We start from the raw sequence: 13,060 nt of genomic DNA on the forward strand, positions 1-13,060 counted from the left end.
GGGGCCTCGCGCGCGCGGCCCTGGGAGGTGTTTCCCGGCATGCTGCGCGGCCCGCACCCTCGGCCCGTCCGGCCCGTCCGGCCGCCCCGCCCCGCCCCGGCCCAGCCCGTCAGCCCGGCGACGCGCGCATGGAGGCCGGCTGAGGAGCGCCGCCGCCTCTCTCGGTACGCCGTGGCCTGACCGGGCGGGCGGGCGGGCCGGGGCTCCTCGCGCCTCGACGGCGCGGGCGGGAGGGCGCGGGCTGCAGGTGGGGACTGCGAAGACCAGGGTATCCGGAGCTCACCGGGTCGGGCTGACCCAGGACGGTGTAGATGCTCCTGGGCTCTGCTCCTGGGCTCGGGAGTCCCCGAGAGGACCCCGGAGGCTCAGAAGCGCCCTCGCTGGCTTTGGGACGTCAAGAGCTTCTTTAGAAGTGGGGACAGTCTCCAAGCTTTCGTGCTCCCCAAGCGGAGGGGCTGGAGGTCCGCTGGTCTTGTGCGACGCAGCTGTCCCTGGGCCTCCTTGTCTGTCTTGTCGCCCTAGGAAGACTCATCTTGCGGTGGCCGTGGTACTGGGGGCAGGATGCCAGCAGGGCTCTGGCACAGTGGACTGCTAGCCGGGAGCCTGCAGGCTCCTCCGGGGCATCTCCAGGTGGACAGAAACCAGGTCCCCGGGAGAGCTGGCCAGGCTTCTTCACCTCGGGTTTGTTTCCTCTTCCGGCCCTCAGCTCTGCCACACTTAGGTAAAATATGTCCTGCCTGAGCAGGTTTTCCCGGGTCCTGCAGTGGCTGGGCTCCCAGAGACAGACCAGAGGAGGCCAGGGCTTTTGCACACCCTGTCATTTCTTGCTGTCTTGGTTTTCTGAGTAGACAGTGAAGGCTTGTCTAGTTTTTCCAGTTGATCGCGGTCAGCTTTGGACCAGCGGTGGGGAGCAAGCTGCCATCCGAGAAACAAGCTGCCATCCGAGAAACAGTTTTGTTTTAAGAGATTGAAAAGCTTGATGGGTGTGTCAGATCAGGGTGGTAACAGGGTTTTGTGGATTGAGAAATTTAAACGTTTATTCCTCTTAGTATAGCTTTAAAGGTTGGCAATCCTAGGTCTAATGCTAGTCTTTCGGGTGACTGATGAAGGCTCTGCCTGTCCTGTCGCCCTTTCTCGTTGTGTCCTCATAGCTGTTTAGTGTCTCTTACAAGGACACCAATCCCATCGTGGGTCCTGCCTTATGGCTTCACTTGAGTTCAGTCGTCTCTTAAAACCTCTGCATGTTGATGTAATTATTTTGAGCCTCATATTTTCGGTGTATGGATTTGGGTAAAACACACTTAGTATGGATAGATCCAGAAGAGAGACGGCTGTGGGGCTGGGCAGGTGGGGAGCTTGACTGACGTGGCTCCAGTTACTTGGACCTAGTATGCCAGGGCCATACCTCCTTGTGGGCCCTGACATGAGTGGGCCTTTTCTGCTCTTTGAGCCAACCCTTCCCTCTTAAAACTGCAGACTACTGGAAATTTTCAGAGGCTAGTTCCCCTAGAAATTTAGCAGATGCTAAAAGTTCTGTTGTTTAGCATATGGAAGCATCGAGCCTGGTTGGTAGCAGGCCTGGAAAAGTATCCCTACAGTCCTGCTCATTCGGGGATGCTGGTTGACACGGCCCTGCTTGTTAGGAAATGCTGGTTGAGGCCTCTTTGACAGAAATCCTAGCTCTCTGACTTTATGCTATGAAGGTTTACAGTGTGGTCTTGGCTGGGAATGGGTCTGGAAACTGTCTGCTAACTGACTGGGGATTTATGAAGAGATTTGGTCCCTGGGGAGGTTGGGCAGTAGGAAGATACTTCTTACGGCGTGACTATGTCTGAGAAGGATGCATGACAAATGTTGTGGAGGTACAGTGGCTGGGTGCTTAGGTGAGTATGGAAGTGGAGGGCTACCTCAGTTGCTCAGCCAGGAATAACGATCAGGGTGAGGAGGTACATCTGACAGGCAGGAAGCCAAAGGATCAGAAAATGTGTAGATTTGATAGTGCCGGGTACCCAGAATCACAGACTTCTGGCTTAAGGAGTGGGGAGAGGCTGTCAGTAGCCTTCTTGCCTGACCACCCCTCCCAGCTGGCCCTGCTCTAGATGATGGGTTGTATCGAGTGTGTCTGATGATTCAAGGGCTCAGGGCTTGTCTCCTGACCAGCCTGTGGACCCCTCCACCTGCCATATAACCAGAGGTGAAACTAGTCCTGCTATGGGCCAGCCAGGGAGTCTCTCCAAGGCTATCTGGAGCCAATGTTCCAACTCTGGTAGCCTCCATACCCCTCGAAGGCTCAGAGGCACCCTGGATGAGCTTTGAAGGGTAGATCTACCAAGCCAACTGCAAACCTGGGGCAGCCCCACCTCTTAAAGGGCAGGGCAGGCATGGCCGACGTGGTTCTTTCCCATTTGCTGGCTTTGCTACAGCCTCTGGTTGGCCCGCCCACTTATACAGGATGTTTTAAGTTTTCATCTCATGCTCTGCGGCCTGGTGCTGCTGTTAGTAATACTGGTTTGCTTCCGTGTCTTTAGCCAGACCAAGGGTTATCCTCTCCTTTTTCACTGTTAGTCGCTGTTTGGGTTACCCTCCCTGCCCCTGAATGGGGTTCCATGGTGTGGAAGGGACGGTCCCTAACACTGTCCTGGAAGGCAGGTTCTTCAGAGCCCTCCCCCCACACTTCCTTGTTCCTGTTTCTTTGAAGCACTTAATTCTGTTAATGAAAGGTGAAGGGTGAAGCTCCAGGCACAGATGCCAGGGTGTTTACTGTTGACTTGGCTATGCACAGGCTCTGAGCCAGCCACGGCAGTTCCCAGATGTGCTGACCTTTATATAAAATGTCCAGGCTGTGTTTTAGGACAGGTTCCAGACTAGGGAGGAGGGGGCCCCCAGGCTGGAGCAGTATGGTAAGTAAGCTCTGCTTGCCTCTGTAAAGACAGCCAGCCTTAGGCCAGGAACATAAGGTTTCTGAGGCTGTCTCAGGGTCTCTGCCACCCTCTGCCCTACCACAGTTCTTCTTGTAGAAGACTGATAGTGCTTAGGCTTGGCCCCATTTTCATACTGGACACACATTAGAGGTTTGAGTATACCCAGAAAGACGCCTAAGTCACATACAGCAGGACCAGAGAAAGCCAGGGCAGGCAGGAGCCTGGAAGCTGTAACAAGTATGCAGACAGAAGTGGTGGGTACCACTGTCATCCTACCACACCCCCATTCTGACACAGTTCTTTCCAGAACACATGTCCCTCAGTACACATGAAAACAGAATCATCCTTTCTTGCTGTAGCCAAAGGAAAACGAAAATATTCTAATTTCTTAACATTATAAAACCTAGAGGTCTTTTTTTTTTTTTTTTTTTTTTTAAATTTTCAGGACACAGTTTCTCTGTATAGCCCTAGGTATCCTGGAACTCACTCTGTGGACCAGCCTGGCCTCAGACTCAGAGATCCACCTGCCTCTGCCTCCTGAGTACTAGGATCAAAGGCGTGCGCCACCATGCCCCACGGGTACTGCTTTTAGAAGAACTGGTGTTTGATCCCTGTTGGTGTACAACCACCTGCAACTTTGCCCCCAGGGCATCTCTCCCCTGTGGGCACGAGCCACACACAGACACACAAATATACATGTTTGGTAATATAATCTTTTTTTAAAAATTACTATGCCCAGGGGCCAGATTTTTCCAGCAGACTTGTCATTTTTAAAGAGCTTTCTTTAGCCTGGACCATTGTATCTGCTGAGTGTTCCTGTCCTGACTGCTTAGCCCCTGTGGGATGTATGATAATTACACAATTGCGGCACACATACACACACACCTTTGTTAAAGCAACATATATAAAACAAATCTTTCATTGTTTGTAAGTGACCTGTACATGATGACTGATGGTTTGTTTTATTTTGCTTGAGGAGATAGCTTCTATAATTCATGAAACCCACTAGCATGGCACCAATGCCTGGACATGTTGCTAAGACTGTGTAGTTTAGGGAAGCTGGAGAGATGATGGTGCTGTCCTTGCAGAGGACCTAAGTTCAGTTTCCAACACTTATATCAGATGCCTTGCAACCACTTGTGGCTCCAGCTCCAGGGTAATCTGCCCTTTGTGGCCGTCACAGGAACCCAAGCACATGTGCACAGACACACATGTATGACTATGGGAGTGCGTGCGCGCGCGCGCGCGTGTGTGTGTGTGTGTGTGTGTGTGTGTGTGTGTGTGTGTGGCTGCCAGGTAGGCAGTGTCTCATTGGCAGATATGAAGTCTGTTAACCTTGCTGTACTGTAGTCTGAAACTGCCTTTGTCCCTTTTGGTCAGTGTGGCACTCTTCCCTCTGCACCATCTGGGACTCTTGGCCCCCAACCCTGGGCCTCCCAGTAACACAGTAAAGATCCACAACTCTATGAACTGGTTTGTCACCAGGGTACCACCCTTGTCACCAGGATACCACCCCTTGTTAAGTTTCTACTACACTTTCTTCCATGTTAGGCTTCTTTGTCTTTTAAACTAGAAAAACTGTCTTGACTTCTCAAGATGCTAACTGTTGTCTTGCTTAGCCTTCTTCCATCTGGCTGGTAGCCAAATGGTTGTGGCCATCATTATAAAAAAAAAAAAAAAATGGAGAGCTTCCTTGAAGTGGCTTCTTACCATGGGGATAGCAGCCACAGCACTGTGTCCTACCACCCCAGAGGAGTTAGTACAACTCCTCAGAAAGATGTAGGCTAGCTTCACTGTGTTTGCACCTGTTGTGGGCCAAAGCCCCTGTGTGCCAGAGACGACTTCTACACATAGTCATCTGTAGGTTGCTCAAGGATACTGCTGGCCCCTCACCAGTCAGGCACATTCCAAAAGGACCCTAGACCTCAAATAGCACATACATACTAGGAGGCAGCCAATGATACTGGGACAGGAATGCTGAGGTCCTGTTGTAAGGGTCAAGACTGGCTCAGTCCTGTTGTCACAGTAATCCCTGATCCTGGCCCTGTGACCCCAGGTAAGGACTGTGTCTGTGTCCCCAGGCATCCTACATCAATCAGGAAGCTGCTGTCCAGCCATGGAGGGAGAGGAGAAGCCAGCTCAAGAGGTAAGGGGAGCTGAGGGTGTTGGAACGAACATCTTCCTAAACAACCTTTGTCCCAACCCAGCAACATCTGCTACTGCACACAGGAGGAGAGGGTCCCAGGGTGGGTCCCTTTAACTGCTTCTCTGCATATACTTAACTTAGTAACTAGGATATTTTATAGTCCAGCAAGAACTACCTCCATGGGAAAGCCCTGAGGCAAACGGACTCTTGAGCTTGCTAAGGAGGTACAACAGGCTGGAGTGTGCCTGACCTGTGGGGTGAGGCCGCAGGCGAGTGCTTGAACACTTACTTGAGCTCTCCCTCTGCAGGCTGACGTGGAACCTGTGGTAACAGCAGGCACCTCAGAAGCAGTGCCAAGGGTGCTTGCTGGAGACCCTCAGAACATCTGTATGTTTCCCTTCAGGACTTGGTATAGCCGCAGTACTGGGCCCCAGGGAGGGGGTGGGACTGGCAATGGCCTGACCAGCTGTGGGGAGGGGGTAAAGGCAGCAGGAACCCCTTAGTACAACTTACATCTGCACAGAGCCTCGGCTTGAGCCCACGTCTGGCCATATACCTGACAGACACTCCCAGGGACACTAGTCACCCCCTGGTCTCCACCCTCCGCCCTCCACTAGGACAGTTTGGGTCTAGTTGAGGGTGATGAGAAAGCTCCGGCTGAGGCCCCTCAGACAGTACTCCGTTCACAGATGTAATCAGGTGGCTTGTCCTGTCATCTGCAATTGTGTGGAATGCACTGCCTGCCAGAGATTGGGTCCACTGGGACTCAGTCCTCACCTAACTGGAAAGGGTCTGTCACTAGTGCATAGGCAGCAGGGCCCTGGCCCCTCACACGGGGGCATTAGGCCCCTCACACAGGGGCATCAAGCCTCTCACACTGTGGCTTGGCTTTGGCTGTCGTTGCAGCTGATGTGGATGCCTTCAACTTGCTCCTGGAGATGAAACTGAAACGACGGCGTGAACGCCCCAACCTTCCACGTACAGTGACCCAGCTAGTGGCCGAGGATGGGAGCAGGGTGTATGTGGTGGGCACTGCTCACTTCAGTGATGATAGCAAGAGAGATGTAGTAAAGGTAAGCACTGTGTACCCCCTCCCTTTTTTTGAAGATTTATTATTCTGCCTGCATATATGCACCAGATCTCATTACAGGTGGTTGTGAGCCACCATGTGGTTGCTGGGATTTGAACTCAGGACCTCTGGAAGAGCAGCCAGTGTGCTCTCACCCACTGAGCCATCTCTCCAGCCTAAGCACTGTGTCCTTTCATTTGCTATGCTTCTGCCAGTCTGTACTCCAGGGACACAGGCCAGGGCAACCAGGCAAGAAATGTTGAGCAGGCATTCCTAGCTCTGGAGTCCCCCAGGGATGATTAAGCGGTGCTTCCTGCTTCACAACTTGCAGCCTCCTGCTTTTTCTTCATTTTAGCAAGTAAAGCATCGCACAGCTTTCTTCAGTTGCTTTTTCTTTAGAATTCGTCGCTGAAACCACACGGGCTGTTAGCAGTGGCTGCCCCCTGATGTGGGCTCCTTGTCCAGTGTGGAACTGCCGTTGTGCAGTGTGAAAAAGCAGCAGGACGGGTCTGCTGGAGTGTGGTGCTTGCTTTCCAGACTATCCGGGAGGTGCAACCGGATGTGGTCGTGGTGGAGCTCTGTCAGTACCGGGTGTCCATGCTCAAGATGGACGAGAGGACGCTGCTGCGAGAGGCCAAGGAGGTCAGCCTGGAGAAGCTGCAGCAGGCTGTCAGGCAGGTGCGCAGTGAGCGGGCCGTGGGGACCTGAGACTCAGGGCCCTGAGTCTCCTCTGAGCTGATGACAGGCTCCTCACTGGGGCGGCCTTCTGGTCAGGGCCATAGTGCCCTGGTTGCTAGCCCACTCCCTCACCCGGGAGAGGATAAGGTTCCACTACCAGACAGGAACAGGGTAGAGCTGAAACCTCTGTTCTGCTAGGCTGAAGTGCTGGGTCTGAGCATTGTCGGGGCCACCACATTGCTGTATAACTCCTGTCTTAGCGTGTAGCAGCACATCATTGTGGTCTGAGTGTTCAGAGGCCATCAGGCCTGCCTGGCCTTAGCTGCAGCATTCTTCCTTCTTGTGTTAAAGTCTCATATGAGTGTCCCCAGACATGCTGAGCACTTTCACCTGGGAATCTCCCAGATGAGGGATGTCACCATAAACCATTTACTGAATACCCAGTAAAAGGAAGTTACTATTCCATCCCAAGGTGGGATTTAAAAAAAAAAGATTTATTTATTGTTATATGTAAGTACACTGTCGCTGTCTTCAGACACACCAGAAGAGAGTATCAGATCTCATTAACAGATGGTTATGAGCCACCATGTGGTTTCTGGGATTTGAACTCAGGACCTCGAAAGAGCAGTCAGTGCTCTTAACCGCTGAGCCATCTCTCCAGCCCCCAGGTGTGATTTTAACACAGTCCTGTGTTGCCCTTGTCCGTGTCCCCCACCTGTACATATGCCCTCCTCGAAACAGAGGGTCTGCACTCTACTGGAAAGAGCCACACAACTGGCTAAACCATGTGCTCATTGCTGGGCCCGTCTGTGAGGGCAAGGGGGCTTGGGGGGAGGCTGGCACCTGCTGCCCCTCATCCCCTCAAGGAGTCTCCAATGGCACTGAGTCCTCCCAGCAACACTGTGTGATAACATCCACAGGTGCTGTCCACCAGGAAGCCACTGGGTCCAGGTTTTATTGTGGATTGGCCATGTGGACACAGTTGACCTCATCAGCTCTAGTTCCTACAGTAGTCGTTGGTACTGCCTGACTTGTGACCCCCACAAACAGAGCGTGGTGGGACACACCTTTTGTCTCTGCACTTGGGAGGCAGTGACAGGTAGATCTCTGAGTTCAAGGGTAGCCTGGTCTTCTAAGCAAGTTCTAAGCCAACCAGTGCTACATTTTAAAAAATAGACAATATTAAAAAAGAAACAAGACCTCTGCCCCACATAAGTCTCATGGCCAGCCTAGACTTTGTAATCTGTCCCCCCAAGTCAGGTAAGTAAGGCCATTTCTATTGGGCAAATTATCACCAGGTCTCAAAGGGCACTTTAATGATGCAAGAGCCAGGCCTTCCTAGGAAGGTACAGAATAGACAGTCCACCCAGCAGCTCATGGGGTGATCCTTCCTAAGCTGGCCCAGACCAGCTCTATCAGCCACGCAGGGTGGGTTCTCAGCACACTGACCCACACCTCAGGGTCCATGTAGCCTGGCCAGGCCAGAGGCAGCCAGTGCTGTGGCCACTGGAGATGTTAGGCATCCACGCTGCCCTCCACACATGGCTGTGGCAAGGGCTAAAGCTCTCTGTTAGATGCTGGACTCCAGTCTGTTTGCTCCACATCAGCCTGAGCCTCCCTCAGCTTCGGTCAGGCAGTCCCTGGCAGGTAGCCCCTTTTCAACATCTTTGACCAGCCTATAAGGAAAACTGGTTTTCTGAGAAAACACATTTGAATGATTCTTGAGGCCAAGGTGACCTGCTGTTGCGACCCTCTTCATGTACCAGTATGCCCTGCCCCCTGCCACTGGTAGGGGCCTGAGGACAGCCATGGGTTCAACAGCCTGGCTCCAGGGCACCCTGCTGTCCCCATACGGCTTTGCCTTGCTCACTCTGCAATGTCGATGACATGGTTCCTCTTCCTGCAGAATGGGCTTATGTCTGGACTCATGCAGATGTTGCTGCTGAAGGTGTCTGCTCACATCACTGAGCAGCTGGGCATGGCCCCTGGTGGCGAGTTCAGGGAGGCCTTCAAAGAGGTGGGTGCTAGGTGTGGCTTTGTGGACACATTGGTAGGGACTGGTGGGATCTACCCATGGCATCACAAGTCCTAGTACCCAGCCTCTTCCTTAGGCCAGCAAGGTACCATTCTGCAAATTCCACCTGGGTGACCGACCAATCCCAGTCACCTTTAAGAGGGCCATTGCTGCACTCTCCTTCTGGCAGAAAGTCAAGCTGGCCTGGGGCCTGTGCTTCCTGTCAGACCCAATCAGGTAGGACAGCCTCCCTGGCCTGTCCCTGGCACACCCCACACCTACACCTGCTCTATGTTTTGACCCAGCTCCTCACATGCTTTTGTTAGTCTCCCTCCATGACCTCTGAACAAAGTGCTGTGGCCCCTTCCCTGAGTCAACAACACAGACTTCCCATGTTTCCATCCCTATGGTCTGCCTCCGAGCCCCTGTTCACCCCACACACACCTGCTGCATGCCCTCTGCCCTCAGCAAAGACGACGTGGAGCGCTGCAAACAGAAGGACCTGTTGGAGCAGATGATGGCCGAGATGATTGGGGAGTTTCCTGACCTGCATCGCACCATTGTCTCAGAGCGTGACGTCTATCTGACCTATATGCTGCGGCAGGCCGCACGGCGCCTTGAGCTTCCCCGCGCCTCTGATGGTGATGGAAAGGTCAGGGTGGGAACTCCCAAAGATACTGGTTCCTGTGCCTGCCGCTGATGTTTGCCCTCCCCTGACAGCTGAGCCCAGGAAGTGTGTCCCGTCTGTGGTTGTGGGCGTCGTTGGCATGGGGCATGTGCCTGGCATTGAGAAGAACTGGAGTACCGACCTCAACATCCAGGAGATCATGACGTGAGTGCCTCCCCACATCACCCCCAGTCCCTGTACCTGCACATGGTGGTGACCCACACAGGGGAAGACCTTGGGCTTGCACTTGCAGCTAGGCCTACCATACTTGTCCCCTCCACAGAGTCCCCCCACCGTCCATCTCAGGCAGAGTGTCCCGGGTGGCTGTGAAGGCGGCCTTCTTTGGTCTCCTGGGCTATAGCCTGTACTGGATGGGCCGTCGGACCCTGAACCTGGTCCTGTCACTGCCTGCTGCACAGTTCTGCCTCCAGAGGGTGAGCGAAGCCCGGCCAGGCCGGTAGGAGGACCGTGCAAGGAAGAGACTGCACCTGGGGGCTCTGCTCTGCGCCGAGTGGGGTGCTCACGAGGAGCTGGCGCCGCCCGTCTGGGGATGTCCCTGGGGACAGATGCATCCAAGCCACCCCCTATGGGGGCCTAGGCCAGGCTTTCCCTGCCTTCCCAATGCCCAGCCCACCCAAATAAAGAATATTTAACTGTCTGAGCCCAGGCTTCCCAGCAGCCCACACACACACTGTGGGGCCACCTATGGGCATCAGGGCCAACCGCAGTGTCAGGACCCAGCGGCCTAGTTCCAAAAGGACCAGAAACTGAGGGGGAGGCACTGAGACACCCCACCCTTAACCCCAGGTGGGTTTGGCAAGCTGTTGCTCTACCTACCTCACTGTGCCTTGTGCTCTGGCCGGCAGGAGCATCTGGGCCTGAGTGCATCTCACTGTGGGTTTGGGGCTGAGTGGCCATGCACCTCCCTCCTGGGTGTGTGGGGCCTGGCCTGGCCTGGACATGCATGTGGCATTGCCAGCTGCATCTCTGCCTGCAGAGAGTCTGGTTTTGTGGGGTTTTGTTTTCTGTTTTTGTTTTTGTTTTTTAATGTCAAAAAGTTTTTTACTCAGGTAATTTTGACGTCAAAGAGAAAACAAACTGAAGCAAATATCAGGAAATACAAGCCTTAAATCCAGTGAGGACAAAGAAGTCATCTTTTTATTTGTGTTTGTGTGCCCTGAGTGGGCAGTGTGTGTCAGAGTCGGCTTGGGGGTCCAGGCCAGCCCCTGCTAGACACCACTACAGCTCAGAGTGGCGTGGGGCTGCCTCAGATATGAGCCTGCAAGGCTGCCCTTGGTGTTGGTAGGACCTTAGCCTGATTGCTGTGCATTAGGTGAGAGGCCCAAACTGCACTGAGGGCAGTAGGCACCCACTATGGGCCACGGCTGGTTTGTGTGCAGCCAGCCATTCATGTGTACAGGCTGTGGCTCCTAGTATATGGCACAGCCTGGCAAGACCTAGACCACATTGATTGTCCTTGTGTTGGCTGCCAAATCAGGTGAGACACGGAGCTGGGTGGGGACACAGGGCTGGCTGGCTGTGTACTCTGTCTCACACTTGTGGACTCATTCCCTAGAAAGAAATAAATTTTAATTTTGGAAGCTCCCGCTTTGTGAAGTGTATGGAAATGGGACTCAGGCGATGGGGCACTGGCTTCCTCTTTTGTCATCTGTCCCCAGGTCTGCAGGATGCTGGGGGTACTCCTGCATGCCAGGGGACATACTACCCACCTTAGCAAAGTATAGAGGCTGGACCCTGGTGCTCACTAGTGCCTAGCAAGGTTATCTGTGTGCCAGCCAAGATGAGCCTTACATGTGCTCAGCACCTGTACACCCTCTGGTTCACACTTTACTGCCTGGCAGTGGGAGAGGGGGAGGAATGTAGGAGTGGATCAGAAGATCCTTAAGGTAGGTTGTTCTTGCCTGTGTTAGGAGCATTGAGGCTGAAAGAGTTGTATATCATTGCCAGGCCAGAGCAAGGCAGACCCTGAGGGTAGTCAGTGACGTCTGTGTTAGTGGCAGCAGGAAGAACACATGCTCTGGCCAAGGCTAAGATACTACAGGCTCTGTCACAGAAAACAACACCTACCCACCTTCTCACCGCCCATGCAGAGGGAGAGGGGATTTGACAGTGATCGAACAGCTCCAGGGCCACATTTGGGTTCATTGCAGGATTTTTGTTTTTCTGTGTGTGGGGGGAGGGGGGGAGTGGATTTTCTTGTTTGTTCAGTTTTTGTTTTGTTGAGAAGGTTTCTCTGTGTAGCCCTGGCTGTCCTGGAACTCGCTCTGTAGACCAGGCTGGCCGTGAACTCAGATCCACCTGCCTCTGCCTCCCAAGTGCTGGGATCAAAGGCATGTGCCACCACATCTGGCCTCATTGTAGTTTTAGAAGCCCACTATGGCCCTAGGAAAATTTCCAGAGATGAATTCTTGAGGTGTAGAACTGAAGAAAGGCTGAAAAGGAGAAAGACTGCCAGGAAGGAATGCGTGCATTTGTGCTCAGAGTCTCCTGTTTGAAACTAACAGGTTTTCCTGAGCACTGGATGCTGCCTACCTCTCCACCACCAAGATCCATAGCCACCTAGATTGCAAGTGACAGGCACAGAATGGAGAGAGAAGGAAATGCTATCACTTCAGGGAGAGATGCTGTGTACAAGGGAAATACAACTTGAGGCACCAATAGGGAAGGACTTGGGGACAGAGGACCTAGCATGCATGCAGAGCCAGGTTTCAGATAGGCTCAGAATCCCAGCTGGAACCATTGCCCAGCCAAATTATTCCTGTAGCAAATCTTGGGTGGCCAATTCCCACCTAGCCCATGGATCCCAAGAATATTACCAGGACTTCTGGCCCTTCTCTGGACAGAACAGATGAGGAAAAATTGTCCTAGTGGCAGGGCACTGCATATTCCACATTATAAAAACATATTTGTACTTTATTTTAAAAAGGGATCTACACACACACACACACACACACACGTTAATAGTGTCATATAAACAGCTGATGCAGGACTCGGGTTCTTAGTGTTTGCAAACCCTGCTACAGAGAGGAGATGATGGAGAGCAAAGCATCAGCACCATAAATCTAAGACAAGATTGACCAGAGAGGCGAGAGTAAACTTTGAAATGACTGCCTGGCTTTGTTTACTTACCTATATAATCGGCTGGATAAAGAGGAGATGAAAGACACATCTTTAGGATGCTAAACTACTGTCTTAGATTGTTAGCTGTCTGAATAAAACAGTCAAAAGATTCCATGTCTGTTTCTATGCATGTGATGGACAGTACCACTCAAACCCACAGCACCCAGGGAATGGCCTTGGCTTCACCTCTAGTTAAGGGGTGAGGGGGCCTGGTAGTTTTTTAGGGACATCACTCAGCCTGTAGGCACACTTGGAGTAGTCCAGTCTGGCATATGTCACCTGGGTGGGAGCTTCGGACCTCGGCTGGCCTGGTGCACAGGTGCCAGAAGTTAAACAGCATCTTAGGTCCACCCTCTGCGACGGCTCGTAGCCTGGAAGTGGACAAACGAGAGGCGACCAATCAGAACCAAGCTTCTGGGCGTGC

General features: G+C 52.9%; 1 protein-coding gene across 5 annotated transcripts; it reads left to right on the plus strand.

Moving 5' to 3' along the window:
* The first annotated feature begins 86 nt into the window (after positions 1–86).
* Positions 87–11,098, plus strand: Trabd (TraB domain containing). Of its 5 annotated transcripts, NM_001378757.1 has the most exons (11): positions 104–164; positions 523–721; positions 5,003–5,067; positions 5,376–5,454; positions 5,974–6,140; positions 6,674–6,814; positions 8,721–8,831; positions 8,926–9,065; positions 9,297–9,469; positions 9,549–9,660; positions 9,779–11,096. In NM_001378757.1, the coding sequence occupies exons 2-11, from the start codon at positions 562–564 to the stop codon at positions 9,954–9,956; spliced, it is 1,326 nt and encodes a 441-aa protein (NP_001365686.1). In that variant the 5' UTR covers positions 104–164; positions 523–561; the 3' UTR covers positions 9,957–11,096. The 5 variants fall into 5 exon arrangements, with proteins under 5 accessions (NP_001342546.1, NP_080761.2, NP_001365686.1 ...); NM_001355617.1 differs by lacking the exon at positions 523–721 and having other exon boundaries at positions 87–164; positions 5,376–5,476; positions 9,779–11,098; NM_026485.2 differs by lacking the exon at positions 523–721 and having other exon boundaries at positions 87–164; positions 9,779–11,098.
* Positions 11,099–13,060: the final 1,962 nt, after the last annotated feature.

The sequence above is a fragment of the Mus musculus genome, chromosome 15 (assembly GCF_000001635.26).
Source record: "Mus musculus strain C57BL/6J chromosome 15, GRCm38.p6 C57BL/6J".
NCBI classification, from domain to species: Eukaryota; Metazoa; Chordata; class Mammalia; order Rodentia; family Muridae; genus Mus; species Mus musculus.